This window comes from Chanodichthys erythropterus, chromosome 3 (genome assembly GCF_024489055.1).
Source record: "Chanodichthys erythropterus isolate Z2021 chromosome 3, ASM2448905v1, whole genome shotgun sequence".
NCBI classification, from domain to species: Eukaryota; Metazoa; Chordata; class Actinopteri; order Cypriniformes; family Xenocyprididae; genus Chanodichthys; species Chanodichthys erythropterus.
In genome coordinates, this window is record NC_090223.1 from 5,981,538 (window position 1) to 6,002,153 (window position 20,616).

Sequence of the window (20,616 nt, forward strand, 5' to 3'; positions counted from 1 at the left end):
ATAATTCTCACGGGCAATTCAAATAAATATATTCATTGTCCTCAATAACACAAAAACACGTAATCTTTCAACACATATTTTACACATAATCTCCCTACCCCACACAAGACAATGGTTTAGCCGGCTTCCGGTTGCGCTGCGCCGGCGCGACCATCCATTACGTCATAAACAGGCGCCCTCCGTGTGCTCTGTTTGGCCGACACAGCGTTTACCCACCGAAAGACTAAACCCAGACAAACAAACAATTGAATGAAGACAAAACACAAGACAAAGACGATGTGTGTGTGTATAAGGATCGGGCATGAAACTGCGTTAAAGGGAAATGTGATGTGGAGGAATGTCCATGGGCCATCGGCCCGGCGTGTGCACCCGCTTTGCCGACGGCAGAAACAGCAGGTAAGGAGAGGGAAATGGAGCGTGAATGGGGTATGTATTTAGGTGCGTGTGTGTGTGTGCGTGCGTGCCCAGCGGGGAATATCTACTTTATCACAGCTATATATATATATATATATATATATATACCGGCTTCCTCTTGCGCTGATTGGTTTGATTACCTGGACCTGCTCCTCCTGAACTTTGTTAAATAAACTTCATATATCCAGGTTTTCCAAGACTGTGAGGCAGCCAAGGGTTTTGCAGAGATTCCTCACATGAAGCATACATTTGCGCTGCATTTATGCCCACAAAGTGCTGCCACCTGGTGGAATCGCCTGTGCCTCCCATCAAAGGCCTGTAAGTTCTCGGACGCACTTGCCACCAAGGTTTACAGTGGCATTAGACAGGCTGTCTAACAGGCTGTATATGTGTTGAGAAAGGGATATGCAGAAAAGGTGCCACAATAACAACTTCAAAGGAGTGAATGATGTATACCACACATATATACCACATCCTGGTGTGTACCACAAGCAGAAGGGGAAACTTTGAGTCATTTTTGACTGTTGATCTTCATGGAAAGGCAATCTCATAACTCCAAACTTCTTCAAGGTCCTGACTTGATCAACCCACTTCTTGGTGTTCTGCTTAGATTTAGATATGAAAGGATTACAATAATGGCTGACATTGAAGCTATGTACTATCAGGTATGAGTTCAAAATCATCATCGTTCAATTCCTGTGGTGGGCACAAGGGGATGTTAACCAGCCACTGGAAGGTTACAGAATGAATGTTCACCTCTTTAGTGCAGTATCATCCCCAAGCATTGCCAACTTTGCCTTGAAGCAAACAGGAACTGATAATTCTGAACGGTACAGCACACAAGTCATTGACACAATTAAGCATAGTTTTTATGTTGATGATTGTCTCAACCCTTTGAAAGAAGCAATCATGCTCACTAAAGACCTCAGGGAAGCATGCATGCTTGGAGGATTTACGTTGAGTAAATGGGTGAGCAACAGCTGTGAAGTCCTTGAGACAATTCCAGAAAGTTACAGAGCCCCTCTTTTGAAACAGCTTGACTTAGACAGAGAAAAACCTCCTCTTGAGAGGGCATTTAGAATCCAATGGAATATCCAAAAGGATGTCTTTACTTTCCGTGTAGCCGTTTAGAAACGAGTTCCCACTAGATGAACAGTCCTTTCATTAGTCAATTCCATCTATGACCCAATCCATCTATGTTTCCTTCCCCCCTTTGTTCTCAAGGCTAAGCAAATCCTGCAAAGACTCTGCCATGAGAAGTGTGGATGGGATGAAATAATCCCAAATGAAATGATGAGAGACTGGCAAAGATGGCTCACAGAGTTAGACCAGAACAGATTTTTGGTGTTGTAAAGACTGCTCAACTGCATTATTTTTATGATGAGAAAAAAAAACTAACTCATTTTTATGATGACAAAAAAACTAAATAATGACTTATTTAGTGATGGCGATTTCAAAACATTGCTTCAGGAAGCTTCGGAGCGTTATGAATCAGTGTGTCGAATCATGAATCGGGTCGCTGGTCAAACCCGCCAAACTGCTGAAATCACGTGACTTTAGTGCTTCGAACAGCAGATTCGAGGTAATTCAAACAATCTGATATCACTGACTCCGAAACTTTATTTGAAAAACAACTTAATTAAAAACAGGTCTACAACACTTGTTATTCATATATTAATTTTTAAAAAAAATCAAGTTTTCATTTCAAATTCTAAAGTCCTGACAGAAAGTAACACGTTTTGTCCCTTTTTTATTGTTGTTGTTTCTCTTGCTTGGCTTCCTCCTCCTCTTGTTTCTAAACTGATGAATCTTAAGAAGGAATCCCATTAAAAGAAAATACAGTACACCCAGAAATGTTCTCATGGTTTAGGCTATTCATCTTTTCGCTTCTGACCAACTGTCACCAGTCGACTTTGCGTTTATGAGCAACGTGAAGCTTTCATGACGTTCTCGCGGGAAATTCATGTGAAACTCGCGCAGGAATTTCCGTTTCTGTTACTCTGTCTTGTTTGTTTCTCATTATTGTAGGAACTGTGGACGAACCAGACAAATGAATCATTCAGATGATTCTTTCAAAACATAATTCCAGAAACCCAAACTCTGAGAATCTAATTTTCGGCTCCAGTTTATCTACAGGAAAACCCTTGCTAATTACTTTTATGACACCCATGTTTCCTGACAGAAGGAGAAGTGACAAACCAAATGGTCACCAAGAAGATAAAGAGTCTTTGATCTCCAGATCAAAAGAGACAGAGACAATGCAGGCCTCTTTTGTTTCTCTGAGTGACCTAACTTTACAGGAAAACCAACGGAGAATGTTATATAACTAAAACTGCATCAAAATTGTTCCAAACAATTTGAAATGGACTTATCAAACATCTTTTAACTACATACATTTTACATCATGTCCACAAATACTACCTGTAACCAGTTATGCTTTAGAACACCCACAACTCATGTAAATTTGATAACTCTTGAATGGTTGAATGAAAGTATCTAGTGTTGGATATGTTTTTAATTCTCCTCCTCTCTTCAAAATCCTGGATTGAATGAAATCTGTGTAAAATGTATCATATTCCATTTAATATAAATTATGTCTAAAATGGTACTCTCTGCCAAAGCAGAGACGGGAAGTAACACCTATGATTGGGGCAGAGAAAAGCCCTTTTGAAACAGGACAATATCTGATTGTCAGAGGTGGGACAGACACCTAAGTTTAAATAGTCATATAACAAGACAAAGAACTAGTCAGCAGTGACTGCAAGCAGAACAAAGAGTAACCATGGACTAAGGCAAGACCAAGAAGACAAAGGACAGACCTCACTCAAGCCATCCAACTTTCACTCACTTTTCTTTTATTTAATTTTCTTTTCCATGAGAGTCTTGTGTTCTAAGTTTTCCCGCAAAGTTCAACCGACGACTTTTGCCGGTTCAACTTTAACTCCAGCCATGACGAAAAGACTTCCTTCCATTTTTCCGGCAAGCTCAAACGTGATTGGTTTTTACCTAACCCAATCCGAACCTTTAAGACCCTGGGACAAATCATTGACTTGGAAAACCCTTCTCTGCACGCCGACAAGAAGATTCACATTTAAAGTCGACTCTAGCAAGCACCTCCAGATTCTAAATGAATTGGTGCATTTAAGTTAATGATTCATGGTTCATTTAGGTCTTTGAAGTGCATATTTTGCTAGGAATCCTGTTCATCATTTCATTCTCTCTCTCTTAAAACTCTTTCTCTCTCATTTCCTTTCTTACTGCAACATGTATGAGTGTGTATGTGTTTGTGTTAGATTAGTTTTTGTTAGAATAAATAAAGTCTCTTGAAAAAATGTTTTGTATTATGTGCTTCTGAAATTCAATGTCTCAAACTGTCGATCTTAAAGTTACCGTGCTCTAATCAGTGTTTTCACGATTGTTGGATATTCATATCCGCTACAAGAGCTTATTACGACTCGAGCAGATGAACGCGGGACGATTCAGTTGCTCGGTCATAAACTAAATGACTCTTTATAATTCCCTATAAATTATTTATTTTGAGCTAATTTTGCCTCCTTTTTCCTTACATTATCATTATCTGTTATTCTGTGTAATTTGTTGTGAGCATTAACTAAAAAAACAACAACAACAAAAAAAACTGATGGCATCCGACATCCTTGTGACTTTTCGGGCGAGTTTTGTCGGCATGCTGGTGAGGAAGATCCATTTAGATCTACTCGGACGGACAACAACAACAACAACAACAACAAAAAAAACTTCCTAGCTTATCCATCCAAATAGCAAAATTCTCTGTTTTTACTGTTATTTCTATTCCTTATGTTCTATTTTTACTGTTATTTCTATTCCTTATGTTCTATTTTTATTCTTCTTCTTTATGTAAAGCACTTTGAATTACCATTGTGTATGAAATGTAAGCAAGGCAAGGCAATTTTATTTGTATAGCACGTCACACTTCAAGTTACGTCAAGCATGAACTCTCAACCCTTGCATGCATGCACAGAAGACAGTTGGGCGAAGTTTAAAATTTTAAAATATTTAGTATTTTTCTTACAAATAGCCTACATATTGGTTCACTTCAGAAGACATTGATTAATCCATTGGGGTCGTATGGATTTTAGGAACACATGAGCTTGCATTGTAAAGCCATCATGTCATCTGAGGTGTATATGACTTTCTTCCTTAAGATGAACATCTGGGAATGCAAAAGATGAGTAAACGGTGAGCACATGTCCGGGGATTCCCTCTTAAGATTCATCAGTGGAAAGAAGAGGAACAAGAGGAGGAGGAAGCCAAGCAAGAGAAACGAATAAGAAGTGTTGTAACTTTAAATCTGTTTTGAAATAAGTTGTTTTTCAAATAAAGGTTTCGAGTTCATTGACATCATATGGACATTTATAATTGTTCTTATACAGTTCATATGATGTGTTTTGACAATGTTGATTTTTTTGTTTTTTTTTTCTTTTTTGTGTGTGTGGTATTTACCTGATAATTTCAGTGCTACAGTAAAAGGTTGAGCTGTCCAAAAGGCAGTGAATTTAATGTAACCTGCAAGAAAAAAAGACTAATTATTACATAATTTTGATATCGCTATTCAATTTAGTTTAGTTTTATTTTAGTACATTGTATCTCTATTTTCCCTCAACATACATCTATAAATTCTTCCTTTTCTTAAGTTCCAGTGCACGTGCTTTCTGCCTCTTGTGAAACCTAAATGTGAGCTAAACCTATTACCATCACCAAACTCTGCTTGATTCAGGAAGCTGAAAAGTCAGCTTAAGGAGCTGACAATACAATATCAGTCTTCTATATCCTGACAAATTTACACATGCTCACACACACACACACACACACACACCAGTGCATGTCAATTTTGCAATTTTGGTGTTTGGCAATTGTTCTGCTTTTGGTATTTACAAGGGGCCAGGATGAAGGAACCATATTTAGATTCTTGTGCTCTAGCCAAATAACTGGCCAAAGAGATTGTTTAAATTATTTATTTTCTATTTTGATATATTACTATTTAAACATATAAAGAAATTTTGTTTATTGTGCATGCTCACACTTGTATTTCACAATTTTGGAAGTTATGTTACGTTTTTTTTTTTTTTTGGAAAGTATCAGCTAGTGTTGGCCGAACTGTTCAAGTGTGCATGAAGACGTCATTAATCACCCAAAGAGACACACTTATAGTGTTGAAAAATGCATGATTATACCCAACTTTATTTAAATATTTTAATTTTCGATATTTTTCACTTTAACATGATTGAGTTATTGTACAAAATAAGTGTCCAAGACTGTATGTGTGGATATTGGGACAAGCCAAAAGTTTGGTGTTAATATGCAAAACACTCGCAGAGATTAAATAATTTTGGCATCATACCATCAAATTTGTTGATGTGTTAAAAAATAACAGTTTTTAAAAAATAATAGATTTTCAATATGTCTGACAGCAAGTTTGATAAACTATGGCATAATTGGTATTATTGTTCTTGAGGAAGGGAAACTAACAGTAATGCAAAGAATATCCTATAATCTGTGCTCAGATCAGATGTGTGTTGAGTCAGTGTGGTTTACACTTTTCTCACACTGAAGAACATGTTTGACAGCCGCTGTCATGTCAAAGTCTGTGTGGAAACAGAATGACTGTAGGTTAAACTCCCTGAGCTGTTACCATTGTGCTCTTGAACATCAACCATGAGTTGATCTTCAGGGACTGTTCCTATTACAGTAGAAGTGTACTGTACATTACATTTAAACATCAGTGAAGAACAAATCATCACTTCTCCATTATGCATTGGCATCATGTCACTAAATGACAACTATATACCAGAACTACATTCATTTCAGATCAGAGGAAGTTCTTTCTTTAGACTCTACCAGCCCTTCCTGTCTGAAGAAAGAGCTGTAACTATATAATGAAGAGAAAGACTGACAGAAACAGAAAATGGCTGATCAGTGTGATCTGTGTCTGCTGGGACTGATCATTCTCTCTTCACTTCTCACAGGTAAAGAAATCTGGATTTTCTCTAAAGACATTTAGTGGAATTAGTCTGGAAAGAGTTGATTTGAACATGCTCAGTTTATTCTTGCACACATTCACGTTGTGATCTCAGAGTTGTGTATTGATACATACAGATCATACTGTATTATTCCTGATACTGGACATAGAGTCACTCAAACATCTGATGATCAACAATTATCTTCATATTCAGAGATTTCAACAGCTACATGATCAAGACAAACACTTTATTCTGGAGAGTGTGATGATTGTGTTCATGAGGGAAAATACTGTATTTGAATCATCTGCTTTTTATGCTGATATAGTTTATGTTTTCATTTATTAATATTCTTTCTTTCATTTATTTATAAAGCACAATTTATTCAACAGTAGTTAAGTGCTGTAAGATAAAAGTAAATAAAACAGAAAATACAGAAGTAAATTCAAAGCACAGAAATTCAGTGTGAAACAGTCCTCAATACCCAGTAGAATTAAAGGTTTGAGATAATAAATGAGTTTTTAACTGAGTTTTAACACTAGATATAGTTGGATCCGCTCTAACATGTGAGGGTAAAAGATCTCACAGTCTAGATGAAGCTACAGAGAAGATCCGTCACCCCTGAGTTTAATCTAGAAACAATTAAAGCAGCTGATCAGAGGAACTAAGAGATCTAGTAGATGTCTGCAATAAAACACTGTTTTATTATACGAGACCAGAGGACCAAGATTAACAGTATCAGTCAGTCCAAACGTAATAATCTCTGATTTGTTTTGAGTTTAAAAAAATGTAAAGACATCCAGCTTCTTAAACAATATATAAAGTGACGTGAAGCCAAGTACAGTGGTGTCCCAAACTCAGAATTTGTGCTCTGCATTTCACCCATCCAATTACACACACACACACGCACACACACACACACACACACACACACACACACACACACACACACACACACACACACACACACACACACACACACACACACACACACACACACACACACACACACACACACACCATGAACACACACTTGGAGCAGTGGGCAGTCGTTTTTGCTGTGGCGTCCAGAGAGTGATTGGTTGGTGACATGTATGGTGTCCCATATTTGCTCAAATTCCTAAGTTGTGTGTTAGAGAGTTTTGTTCATTCACTCCCACACCTAGATTTCCTGCTGGTACTGAGACTCAAACCCACAACCTTCGTGTTACAAGTCCATCTCTCTAACCCAGGGGTAAGCAAGGGGTAGCCAAGAGAGCCGCTGTCCTGCAGAGTTTAGCTCCAACCTTAATCAAACACACCTAAGCAAGCTAATCGAGCTCTTCAGGATTACCAAGGCTACAGGAAGGTGAGGGTTTTTTCAGGGTTGGAGCTAAACTCTACAGGACAGTGGCTCTCTAGGACCAAACTTGCCTACCCCTGCTCTAACCATTAGGGTCCAGATTTACTAAACTCAGTTTCTGAAAGGGAAACTCCCACAAATGTATTATTCAATGAGCTCAGCTGCAAAGATAACTGTGTCCCTGTCTCCTCCTGTGATCCCGCCTTCATGTGTGTCTTCAAACATCGTCTCTGCTCTGCTTCACTCTCCGGTTCGCTTCCAACCTCCATCTCCAATCCTGCAACACAAAGGACAGTATTACCATCCCAATATCATCCTTCAATGCTTACATTTGCCATTTACTCACCTGCTTCACTGTTTCACTCTGCTGTCTGTTCAATAAACATCACCTACCTGTATTCCGTTGTCTCCGTCCCTTCTGTTTGTAACAATATCATAATAATCACTCAAATATATTGTGTTTCAGGTACCAGTGGAGTGAATGATCATGTGTTCATCAGTTCTGGTGAAAATGTCCATCTGCCCTGTAATAATGCTGTTTCTGGCTGTGAATCAACTACATGGAACTACTATAAGAGTATCAGACATTTAGAAGCAGTTGAACTGATTACTGGAGGGAAAAAGAAAAAAGACACAGAGAGACATGAGAGACTGAGTCTGGGGTCTGACTGCTCTCTGAACATCAAGAACGTCACAGAAGAAGATTCTGGATTATACACCTGCCAACAATGGACAGGTCCAGAAGGACAACAACAAAAACAAGGAAATGATACACATGTTAATCTGCATGTTCTTCATGGTGAGTTCATGATTATGGGATCAATTTAAAAATGGCAGATTCTCCCTTTAAACTCAGATGATGATTGAAGAGTCTGTGATTTGTGTCTTGTGTTCAGTTTCAGTGTCTCCATCATCATCATCATCATCATCATCATCATCATCATCATCATCATCATCCTCACAGACTGAGATCAGTCCAGGTCACTCTGTGACTCTCTCCTGTCAGTTGTATTTATATTCTGGATTATCCTGTGATTATTTGGTCCGTTATGAGGGTCTTCAGCTGTTGTGGGTGAATCAGACTGGTGTTGATCTGAAGACAGACTCCAGATATCAGATATTATTCTCATCAGATCACTGTATCATCACTCTGACTACAACACTCCTGAATGAAGATGACAACAGAGAGTGGAGATGTCAGCTTACTCTCAGAAATCAACTCCAGACCTCAGTCAGATACACTGTCAAGTATTCAGGTGAGAAACAACTATTACTACTGTAAAATATGATGTTAATGTCCTACAGATGAACATCTGAACATTCATCTTCTGATTCCAGTCAGCAGCTCAAACTCTGAGAAGAAATCAAGCCAAACTACAGCAGCAGCTCCTACACAAGGTTCATGATCACATGATCACTGTCACACTGATATGAAGCTGATCTAGTTTGTAAAAGAAACGTCTTGATGTTGTGCTCATGCAATAAAGTATGATTTTTGTGTTTCCATTTTGTTTTTAACAGTTGTAACATCAACTACATCAACACTGACTCCAGATGTCACACCAATCTCTCTGAATCCAGGTGTGTATGAACACACTCATTTCTGAATCAGTATCTAAATGAACTGAATCTTCATCTGATCACAAGCTTTGACTCGAGACATGTTTAATTTGTAATCCACATCACATTCTCATTTCACATTCTCTCACACATCACCAACAATCCAGAAACATGAAAACGAATGTGAAAAGAAACTATGTTGATGTTGTGTTCCTGCATTCAAATATGATTTTGTTTTTAATAGTTGTACCATCAACTACAGCATCAACACTGACTCCAACCTCTCTAGGTGTGTATGAAGATCCTCCTCATTTCAGTGCTTGTTTTCACACTCTGGAGTTTTTCTAGAATCAGGATCTAAATGAACTCATTGTAGTGAAAATGAGCTCAGTGGACATCAGTATTAATATGACTGTAATATCGTCTCTCTCTCAGTGATTGTGATTGTTGTCGCTTCATTCGCTGTTCTCCTTCCTGCTCTTATTCTCTGGATGATTCGCAGAAAAAGAGACGGTGAGTGCAAACCAGAACATGTGGTTTATTCTTCACTCCGTGCACTTCTCTCTACCTATGTCTGTGTCGCTGCACCTAACACTCGAACTCCCCGCCCACTCACGCATAGCACCAACCTTAAAGGGCTATGCAACATTTAACAACTCTACATCCCTTCCCTTAAGCTAACACTCACTAACTGAGCATACAAAACAATGTTCAAAACTAGCTGGGAAATAAGTATAAGTATAACATTGTGGTTTATAAAAAACAAAAAATCAAAAAACAAAAGAGTAGGTGTCCTTAACCAGTTACATAGTCCTGATAACGTGGGTTTGGGGCGACTGACTCTCCCTGAATGAGTCACTATAGGCTGGATAGTCTGGGCAGCAGCACCAGTGGTGGATGCTTCACTCTGAGATGGCAACACTGCAGATGACTGGAGGGTTGTAGGAGGTGAAGAACACGGAGAAGGAGACGTCGATTTCTTGTATACTGTCTGCCCTGAGATGTTACCACATAGCTGTTAGGCTGAGAAGCAGGGCCTTGTACAACCGGCAGTTTGTTGAAACCCTGAGCTGTCTGCATCCTTACTGTCTGTTCCTGTTGTAAGGGTGAAAGGGTGTGGGCTTTGTGGTCATACAGTAGTATGCTTTGCTCTCCTTTCTCCTCCTGGTTAACACAGCCTTGACATCATGGAATACAGAGGGCTTCAGTCTGTCTTTCACAAATACCTCTCTCATTGCAAAGAATGGGCGGAGATCATGTGATAGCTCTTTGAAAGAGCTTGGCCAGCCATGCATTATCATGTCAACAAGTCTTTGGCATGTAGGATCAGATTTAATTACAGATTGGAGTTCTTCTGTCCGTTGCAGCGAGAGGACTTGAAGCGTCATTACCTCTAGCAAGTCGTCAGAGAGAGGATGCTCAGTGGAGGAGAGATGAGCACGTGAAAGAGCATCAGCGACGAAGAGTTCCTTGACCCGTTGGTAAATCACATTGAGACTTGAGCATCATGCTTTGAAGACGTGCCGAGGCAGTGTGCAGTGGCTTTTTGAGGATTGTAATGAGAGGTTGGTGATCCGTTTCCAAGGTGACGGGTCGGCCATAGATAAAGTCATGAAACTTCTTTGTCGCAAATACTGATTGTAATATTTCTGTCTCGATTTGTGCGTACCGAGATTCGGTGGGTGTTAAGGCACGTAAGGCGAAGACAACAGGAGCACCCTGCTGAAGACACACAGAGCCTAGTCCATGTTGGGAAGCATCAGCTGGGAGGACAACAGGTTTAGTATCATCGAAGTATTGCAGAACTGGGGGACTGGATACAACACCTTTCAACTTTTAGAAGGCAGAATCCTGCAGCTCGAGCCATGATGACCATTCTGCGTCTTGCTTTAACAGTTAACAAAGTGGGCCTGTAATTTCACTATAGTGTGGAATGAACTTTAATAAATGGTTTTTCATGCCAAGAAAACGTTCCAAGGCCTGTTTGTCCTCAGGTTTTGGCATTTGGCGGACAGCTGTAGTCTTGTCAGGGTCAGGTTTCATGCCGTCAGCAGTCAGGAGGTGGCCTACATAAGAAATTGAGGTGACACGAAATTTGCACTTATCAGGTTTTAATTTCATGTTGCATGCACAGATTTTGTGAAGTACCTGTTTCAGTCGCTCATCATGTTCTTGTAGTGTGCGCCCCCAGACAAGGATGTCATCTACCACAATCTGACATGGCTGTCCATCAAAGAGATGTTCCATGGTTCGCTGGAATACTTCACTGCTGGTGGAGATCCCGTATGGCATGCGCAAGAATCTGTACCTGCCAAAAGGCGTCATGAATGTGGTCAGCTTAGATGATGCCTCATCTAAAGGGATTTGCCAAATTCCGCATTTTGCATCAAGGATGCTGAAAACCTTGGCCCCCGGCATGTCAGCAATAACCTGTTCAATAGTTTTTATTGGATGATGTGGCCTCAGGAGTGCTGGATCTAAACATATCCTTACAGAGCCATCTTTCTTTTTGGCAGCGACCGTTGCAGACACCCTTTCCATGGCATCGGTTTCAGGGGCGATGATGCCCAATTTAGTCATTCTCTCGAGTTCTGCCATGACTTTCTCCTTCATTGCAATGGGCACTTTTTTTGGGTGCACATACAGTGGGCGATACAGACTCTGCTAATCGCATGTGATAAACAGGCAGTTTACCAAGCGCTGTGGTGTCAAACAAGTTGCTAAATTCCTGTACCTCTGGCTCTTGGTGTTGGACTGAATGCACATGTGGTCCTTACTGTATCAGGCCCATTGCTTTGCTGTCTTGCAATCCGAGCAATGGTCTCACACTGCAATCTACAACGTGGAATTTGAGCTGGCCTTGTTCACAGTCTAATATTGTGGTGCCTTCAGTCTTGATAGTTTGCCCACTGTATGCAATGAGGTTCACTTTTTCATTAGTGTTTATGTGAGCTGAGGGTACAATAAGGTGTAGCTGTTGGGCAGATATAAGGTTGCATTTGACACCTGTGTCCACTTTCAGTTTTAACTGACCAGATCCATGCTTCAGGTGTAGTGTTGTGAATAGTTCACCTCTTTGAGAAACATCATCCACTGTCTCACAATAGAAAGTGTCCTCAGGGGCATTTAGGGTTGTGTCCAATTCATTAACTCGGTTTGATTTTGAGCTTCTTAATTGCACTGTAGTTCGCTTAGGAGGGTAATCACGACTTTGGGACTGTTGTGCTGTTTTGGGTGATGGAGCCGATCTGCAGCACTTTGCAAAGTGTTTCCATTTTCCACAGCTTTTGCACTGTTTGTTTAAAGCAAAGCACTTAAGTTTATCAGGGGCGTGGTACCTGTTGCAATTGATGCAGCGATCTTGTATAGTACATAGTTCAGCCTTGTGTTTCAGTTCTTTTGTGCTCTTTTCGGATTGCTCATGTAATAAACATATATTGACCGCTGAGTCCAGCGTGAGCTTTTTCTCACAGAGCAGGAGCTCAGCAGACTTTTGCAGTAATACATCGGGATTTTTCCACCGTGTTGGGACATGTTAAATTTAGCAGTGTATATGCCTGCACTGTCTTCGATTGGTCTGATAGGCCAGCATTACAATATATGCACCATTCTTTTTCGAATTTACCCCAGTTATCAACTATATGCTCGTCGAAAATTAGCGGATCAGTGCGGCGGAGACCCGTTTAGACTCTTCTGACACCACGTAGATTGTCAAGAACTGATACAACGCAGGATGTAGTTGCAACATCAAATAAATATTCTTCAAAGTTTTACTTGTTTTTACATGTGAACATGTGGTTTATTCTTCACTCCGTGCACTTCCCTCTACCTATGTCTGTGTCGCTGCACCTAACACTCAAACTCCCCGCCCACTCACGCATAGCACCAACCTTAAAGGGCTATGCAACATTTAACAACTCTACACAGAGTTTTTACAGTTTCTTATATCATGTAACTATGAGAATTATATTATGCACTAGAATTCTTCTAAAATCAGTTTAATTGGAGACTGTATTATGTGTTTGATCATCAATATTCTCTTGACGTTCTGTTTCAGATAACAGAAGAGGAACTGATGACTCTGAGGTGAGTATTGTAGGTCGATCATGAGTTATTAGTGTTTATAAGCTCTGATCCTGAAATATGACACTCGTATTAGTCGGATTATATAATGACAGGTTAGTGTATTTGAACTGTTTCTGCTCTAAAACTCACAGATAAGAATAAATATGATGAACCAAAGACACAATCAACATTTACATTCATCTACTGCCAGTGAACAATATGATTCATCTTCAATAATCTGTGTATATTTGTGTATATTTGACACTGTGGTGATTTTCCTGTAACATCCATTCATGTCACAAGGATCTGTCATCATAACGTCATTGTGGAAACTTGGCATCAATAAACCACACAAGAGAGGAGAATGCAGGAGAGGATTTTACTAATAACTGCTCTTTTTACAGGATCATCAAACACGACCTGTCTATCCAACAGGACAGAACACTCTTCTTCAACAGGTAAATTCACACTCAACATAAGCACATACTCCCCCTAGAGGACACAACTGGAACTGCCAGAATTGAACTCTACAGTCATGTCTGAATAATAGATTTAATCTAAACTTGTAGATGAAGTTGTCACATGACGCTCGTTTTACACATATTTTACCTGAAACATTTGCAGCACCTGTGTAAAGTGATGGAACGGCCTTTAATATCTTGGTTTGTCATATTTCCATTGGTGTTTAGGAGCAGACAGATGATCATGTGACTTATTCTGAGGTCACTGCGTACAGTAAAAACCAAGACCGAAAGAAGAAGGTGAGAAACACTTCCTTGATGTTGTCCAGCTTCTCTCAACATGATAGTTTGTGTTTTCTTCTGAATTTGTGTCATGAATTGAGCTCAAACATCATGCTGTAATAATTGTGTGTTGAAACAATAACTGTGATGTTCATTCAGGTTCGCTGTGATGATAAAGTGACTTATGCTTCCATCAGAGGAGCAAAAGCTGGATCTCAGGAAAACTGCAGTGAACTTTATGCCTCTGTGAACAAGAACCATCACAAATCAGTCAAATAATGACACAAAAACCACATGAGCAGAAGAATATGAATCTAATAGAACTGAGTCCTAATGGTGTCATTCAGTGCCATTATAAACACTTTCAATGTCTTTTACATGTTCACAAACAAACCCAAGTGATGCTCTGATTTATTTGTAGTTATTGCTTATTTTTCTCAGTTCAGCATGTTTTTTGTATAGTTTCTGTCTGCTTGTTGATCAGTTAATGCTAGTGTCTTTATTATTCATTCAGAGCTGCAGGTTTGATCAAAGTCTAGAAAATGACGACACTTTTACTCTCTTACATCATTCTCATTAAATCATCTATTTTCTCCAGCAGTTAATTAACTGTCAGCTTGCACTAATTATGAGAACAGCCAGAGCTAAATGATGATGTAAGCGTTTATCACATGACAGGAATAATAATTTAGTGTTTGAATAGTTTGATCAGCTGCTTTCAGCAATGCTTGTAATATTATATTTTATTTGTCAATAATAAAAAATGTCAAACATGTGTATGTATCTCCATCATTACACATTTTCTTGAGCAGACTCTTGTTCACTCCTTTAAGTGCACTAATGTAGGGAACAGTGAATGAAGGTATAGAGGGCGGTTTCAGATACAGTATTTTACTACAGTATTCCAGCTGTATATCGATGGAAGAAAACTTTAACGTCATTCACTTCCAGAACCGATTCTACATAAAATCAATCTATTAATTCCATTATATCAGTATTCTGTGAACCTCAGATGATTCAAACATTAGTTTACCTGACAAGTTTTTATACATGACATCTTGTACAGTCTGGATGCTGTCAGTAGATATTTAACATTTCAGTGTCTGTCAGCGGTTCTTTGGGCTTTCAAATCGCAAAGGCACAGACCCTGACAAAACATCTACTCTTATTGTAGTTCGGCCCCTCCCTCTACAACTGTTTGTTTCCACTGAAGAAACAGGATTCCCGCGCTCTTAGAATACCTGGATATATTTAGACCTTCATGTCTAAAACCACTAAAACACACTTTCTTTTGTCCTCTTTGTGTTCTGGCTTTGAGTTCTAGTGCTTTCAAAGCTGTTTTCATAACCTTTGTCCAGTTTTAATTGAGTGATGTACACTTGCATGTTTTCTGGGGTGTTTTCAGAGCGGTCAGCTCACTGTTGAGGTCTGGAAACATGTCTCTGCTGACGTTTAAAGACACACTTAAAGAAAGAAGAGGAACTGAGATCTTAACTCACACATAACTGATCATCTCTGAACCCAGTTTGGACCAATGGGTGTGAATTCTCACACATTTTGGGGGTGTTTACACAACAGTTTGACAGATGCCCAAACTGTGCCCACAGGCCAGATGACGCAAAGCAACGTGAGTTCATGGAAATTAGATAGACATTTTCAGCGACCGACAGTAATAGACTGTCTAGTGATGCAAACTACACAACTTTTTATGAATTTTTTTCATTTCAATCATGATTCAAATTTAGAACATTGTAGGTGCAAAATAAATAAGTTGTTGTCTTTTGGTGAATTTCTTATCCCGGTTTCACAGACAAGGCTTAAGCTAGTCCTAGACTAAAAGGCATGTTCAAATGAAAATTAGCCCAAGCTTTACTCACCCTAAAGTCATCCTAGGTGTATATGACTTACTTCTTTCTGATGAACACAATTGGAGAAATATTAAAAAAATATCCTGATGCATCTGACTTTATAATGGCAGTGAATAGGGTTCACGAGTATGAGCTGAAGAAAGTGTCTTCATCCTCATCCATCCATCATAAACATGTGCTCCACACTGCTCCGGGGGGTTAATAAAGGCCTTCTGAAGTGAAGCGATGCTTTTGTGTAAAATATTGTGCTTCTGCCAGACCGTCTTCCATATTGAACATACGCAGAAAGTGTAAACCTCTTGCAGTTCTCAAAGCTCACGCTACGTCCGTGACGCCAGTTTACACTTTCTTCGTAACATGTATATGGAAGGCGGGATGGTGGAAGCTTGATATTTGACTTTATAACTTGTTTAAATATGGATATTTTTTTTACAGAAACAGATCACGTCGCTTCAGAAGGCCTTTATTAACCCCCCGGAGCAGTGTGGAGCACATGTTTATGATGGATGAATGAGGATGGAGACACTTTCTTCAGCTCATACTTGTGAACCCTATTCACTGCCATTATAAAGCTCAGATGCATCAGAATATTTATTAATATTTCTTCGATTATGTTCATCAGAAAGAAGAAAGACATATACACCTAGGATGACTTGAGGGTGAGTAAAGCTTGGGCTAATTTTAATTTTTCAAGTGAACGTTTATAAAAGCTACTTAAATACCCTAATTGAACTGAAGCTCAATCCTGGATTAATCTAAGCCCTGTCTGTGAAAGCAGGCAGTAGTTTTGAAGCTAAAATAAGGACCATTGAGTTTTCGGGTGCTGGTGGTTGGGGGGATCCGTCCAAAATTTTACAAAATATAAATTTTTAGTGTTCTGTTAAAATGACTAACTAATTGACGAATCAGTGTAGAGGTAATGGAGGACATCAGGTGATTAACAAAATAAGATAAGGCTCAGTTTGGCTTGCGGTGCCAGTGCTTAAATGCTTTAAACTCGTCTGTTTCTATAAGCTACAAAACTCATGGAAGGCTGAATTCATGCAGAACTTATGGGCCTAAATATTCTTAACATTCTGGGATATTATCAGTAAATGCATTAATGAATGTTTTCACTCCGATAAATTAAAAGTAGAATCAGATATGATGATATTGCAGCAGCTAATTAGTACAGTAAAGTTTTATTGTAAATAATAGTTACTTTAAAGGCAGGAACACACCAAGCCAATGCCAACGAACTAGTGGTGACGAAAGCAGACTGCGGGGTTGGGTCACGTTGGCAGCGTCTGTGTCCAAAGTTGTCCTGACACACCAAACCGATGCTAGACAGCCAACGGCCAAGTAACACATCCGTTCTGCACCTGCGTGAGATGAAATACCTTTCCGTACCAGCAGGTGGCAGTAGCTGAACATCCAATCAGAATGATCAGATGGCCCGACGGACCGACGAGCTCCGACGCCGATTCAACATGTCGAATCGGCCGAAAAAAAGCAGACAAGGAACAACTTTAGCCGACGGTGTGGAACACACTGAGAAAACTTAGTTGGCCGATGAACAAAAACTGCCCGATGGACGACCGTCGGCTTGGTGTGTTCCTGCCTTTATTTGGGCATTAGTTTTTTCCACATGAAACACAAAAAGTTCTGCAGTCAACCCCCACCCCAAGTGGTTTATAGCGCTATCAAGAACGCTGCTGTGACATTTGCAGAATCACCGGACTTGCATCCTCCTGAGTCGACCTTTCCAAATCTCAACTACCAAGACTGAACTTTGCGTACTTGGTATTGAGAAACGTCTAGTGTGTGTGTGGAGTGTCCTTATATCTGGTGCTGGAGTGGTGAGGTGATCCATGATAGCTGGTGATGATTGTGGGATGTGTGCAGGTGGATTCTGGGAGATGTAGTGCTGAGGTGACAGACATGGCGATATGGAACTGTAATGTAGTGTAATATAATATAATATAATATAATATAATATAATATAATATAATATAATATAATATAATATAATATAGATAACTGAAATATTTTTTACATTTAGTTTACATTTATCATAGATTCCTTATCAGAGAATACTATTCCTGAAGCTCAAGTATATAGTAGTAAAAATATGAAGGCAGAATCCATGCAATCAGTTGAATTTTACTTGAATTTGGCTCAGACTATTATTTTCTGTGGTTTTAGCCCATTCAATTGTCCTCCCCCGTGGTTTTTTAACAAATTGTATAATATATATTGCATTGATCTAGTGCCCTTTTTCTTCATTTGTCCCACTGTCTCTTAAAATATTTGATAATGACCTCTGCCCTGGAGTGCATGTGGTCAACTGACTGCTTACAACATGCTTTTAGAACAGAGGGAAATCCACTCCGCTCATATACCGTACTCTGCCTACTAGAGGAGCAACACAGACACTGCCTAGTGTGCAAAATGAGAGGATATCATAATGTACAAGAGTTTTTTGTGTGATAATGACTGTATATCCTCTACCCATGTGTTGAGTGAGATGTGTCCCTTCAGTGCTTGCAGTGGGCCAGTACTAGGAATGATTTTTGCATACCAGCAGCATCATGAAAACTGGCCTGGACATGTAGGTCATGGTGCTTTTATAATGGTGTCTTAGAGAAGTGAAGTTCCTAAATGTAATTTAGGAAGGAGCGAGCCCATCCAATCTTCCAATCAACAGCCAGAGTATATAAGCAGCCGCTCACCTCTCTTCAGTCTCAGCTGTTCCAGCATCCGGTAGTGCCGTACTGAACAATGTCAGACACCACAGAAATTCCACCATCTCCCTTCAGACGACAAACAGTCACATCTCACGTAAGATCGGATCTCACAGATCCAAACACAGATGCTCTTTCTGAGCGCTCATACAGACCACGCTCCGGATGACCACTCTCTCCTCCAGCCTCAAGATCTCCCGTTTAACTGTGCCTCATCAGTCTTCTTCACAGACTTCATCTCTTCATTCTACTGCCGTTAATACACTGATTCTACCCATTTCAAATGGTCCGCCAACAGCCTACGTCAAGTCCTCTCCAGCTCTGGAAGTCATTTCTCCCGCAGATCATCAAAAGCTAAACTCTACGATCTTCTTTCGTTCAACAGTTCCAGCATGCCAACAAACACTTCAGCATCATAAAAGCAAGACTCAGAAGTTTCTCTTTCGACCTGGTGTCCTGAACATAAACATTTACAGCATGCTAATCCACAGGCCGCCGCCACACGCACTTCCTTATCCGCCGTTTTTCTGCACGGTCAACAACAGCGGCCGCAAAAACAGTCCCGCTGCTTCTCCAGCTCTTCCCATATGCAGCTTCACTCCTCAGGCAAGAACTATCCAAACTTATTCCTGTCTTCTGTACTGTACTTCCTTCTATGGATTATGAAATGAAGCCTCTTGAATCTTGAAGAATAGCCAAAGAATATAGATGTACAGCTCAGTCATTCCATTAAGCAAATAAAAGCCTGGCAATGTTAAACGTGTAGTTTTCTGATAATATAATTTGCATACTAATGTGTTGCAATAAATTAAATATAACAATTATAATAATACTAACAGAGTTGTTTGATGCAAGTAAATCATGCTCTAATTATGATTTGGTTTTATACTGTTTTTATGGCAGAATGTACGATCATGTAATATAATATATGGACTTTAAATTCCATAAACCTGTAGAGTAGTGGTCTTGGTTCAACATTCTGAAACACACAGCATTCATGTGACTGGAGAGATAGTTGAGACGTCTTTCATTTATCACCGCTCCTCTGAAAACATGATAATTGAGCTGTGTACTCGGTACGTGATTTGAAGCTTCAGTTTCATATGTAACATCTCTAATTCCTTCTGCTTTTTCAGTTCTTTTCAATATTTTTCATGATAACCCATGTGCCAGGATGCCCTCGCAGATGGTTACTTTTCTATAAAACATGAACACATCACACCAGTCCTCAGGTCCTTGCACTGGCTTCCAGTTGCATTTAGAATTGATTTTAAAGTACTGTTACTTGTTTATAAATCACTCAATGGCCTAGGACCTCAATACATTGCAGATATTATCACTCAGATCATCAGGATCACATTAGTTAGAAATACCAAGGGTTCAGTCAAAGCAAGGAGAGTCTTCTTTTAGCTGTTACGCCAGCCGCAGCTTTGTGGAAAAGGGATAAACTATAGTGATTGAGACAGCTCTGTGGTAAGCCAGTGTGGTTAAGAGATTTCTTTGATAAAAAGAAATTGAAACAGTGTGGTGATAGTATAGTGGGTTTGAGTGAAGCTAGGGTTGAGGACCAAATTAACTGAGTGCAGACTGGAGAGTCAGTCCTAGAGCTCTTCCTTGCTGATTTTAGGAGAAAAATTGGATCTGTTGGAGACGTCCAACAGATTATTTAGTATTCAGAAAACCACAGAGAAAGACAAGATTGAAGAAATATGACACACCGGTTCAGGATCCTCAGCTGTATAGATATATTTGGGTGGTGATGCCAATGATCCAGGGCTGCACGTTTCTGGCTATTCCCATGGCATTTATTGTGGTGATTGTAACATAAGCCTCTGTGCTGTTAGGCTTGGTGGTTCCAGGAAGATTTGAACACACAGCTATTATTACTAATATATATATATATAT

General features: G+C 39.6%; 1 protein-coding gene across 1 annotated transcript; it reads left to right on the forward strand.

Moving 5' to 3' along the window:
• Positions 1-6,350: 6,350 nt before the first annotated feature.
• Positions 6,351-14,793, forward strand: LOC137002729 (uncharacterized). Its single transcript, XM_067362572.1, has 11 exons — positions 6,351-6,419; positions 8,219-8,551; positions 8,649-9,008; positions 9,091-9,150; positions 9,274-9,333; positions 9,557-9,601; positions 9,748-9,825; positions 13,370-13,398; positions 13,782-13,835; positions 14,067-14,138; positions 14,280-14,793. The coding sequence occupies exons 1-11, from the start codon at positions 6,359-6,361 to the stop codon at positions 14,397-14,399; spliced, it is 1,272 nt and encodes a 423-aa protein (XP_067218673.1). The 5' UTR covers positions 6,351-6,358; the 3' UTR covers positions 14,400-14,793.
• Positions 14,794-20,616: the final 5,823 nt, after the last annotated feature.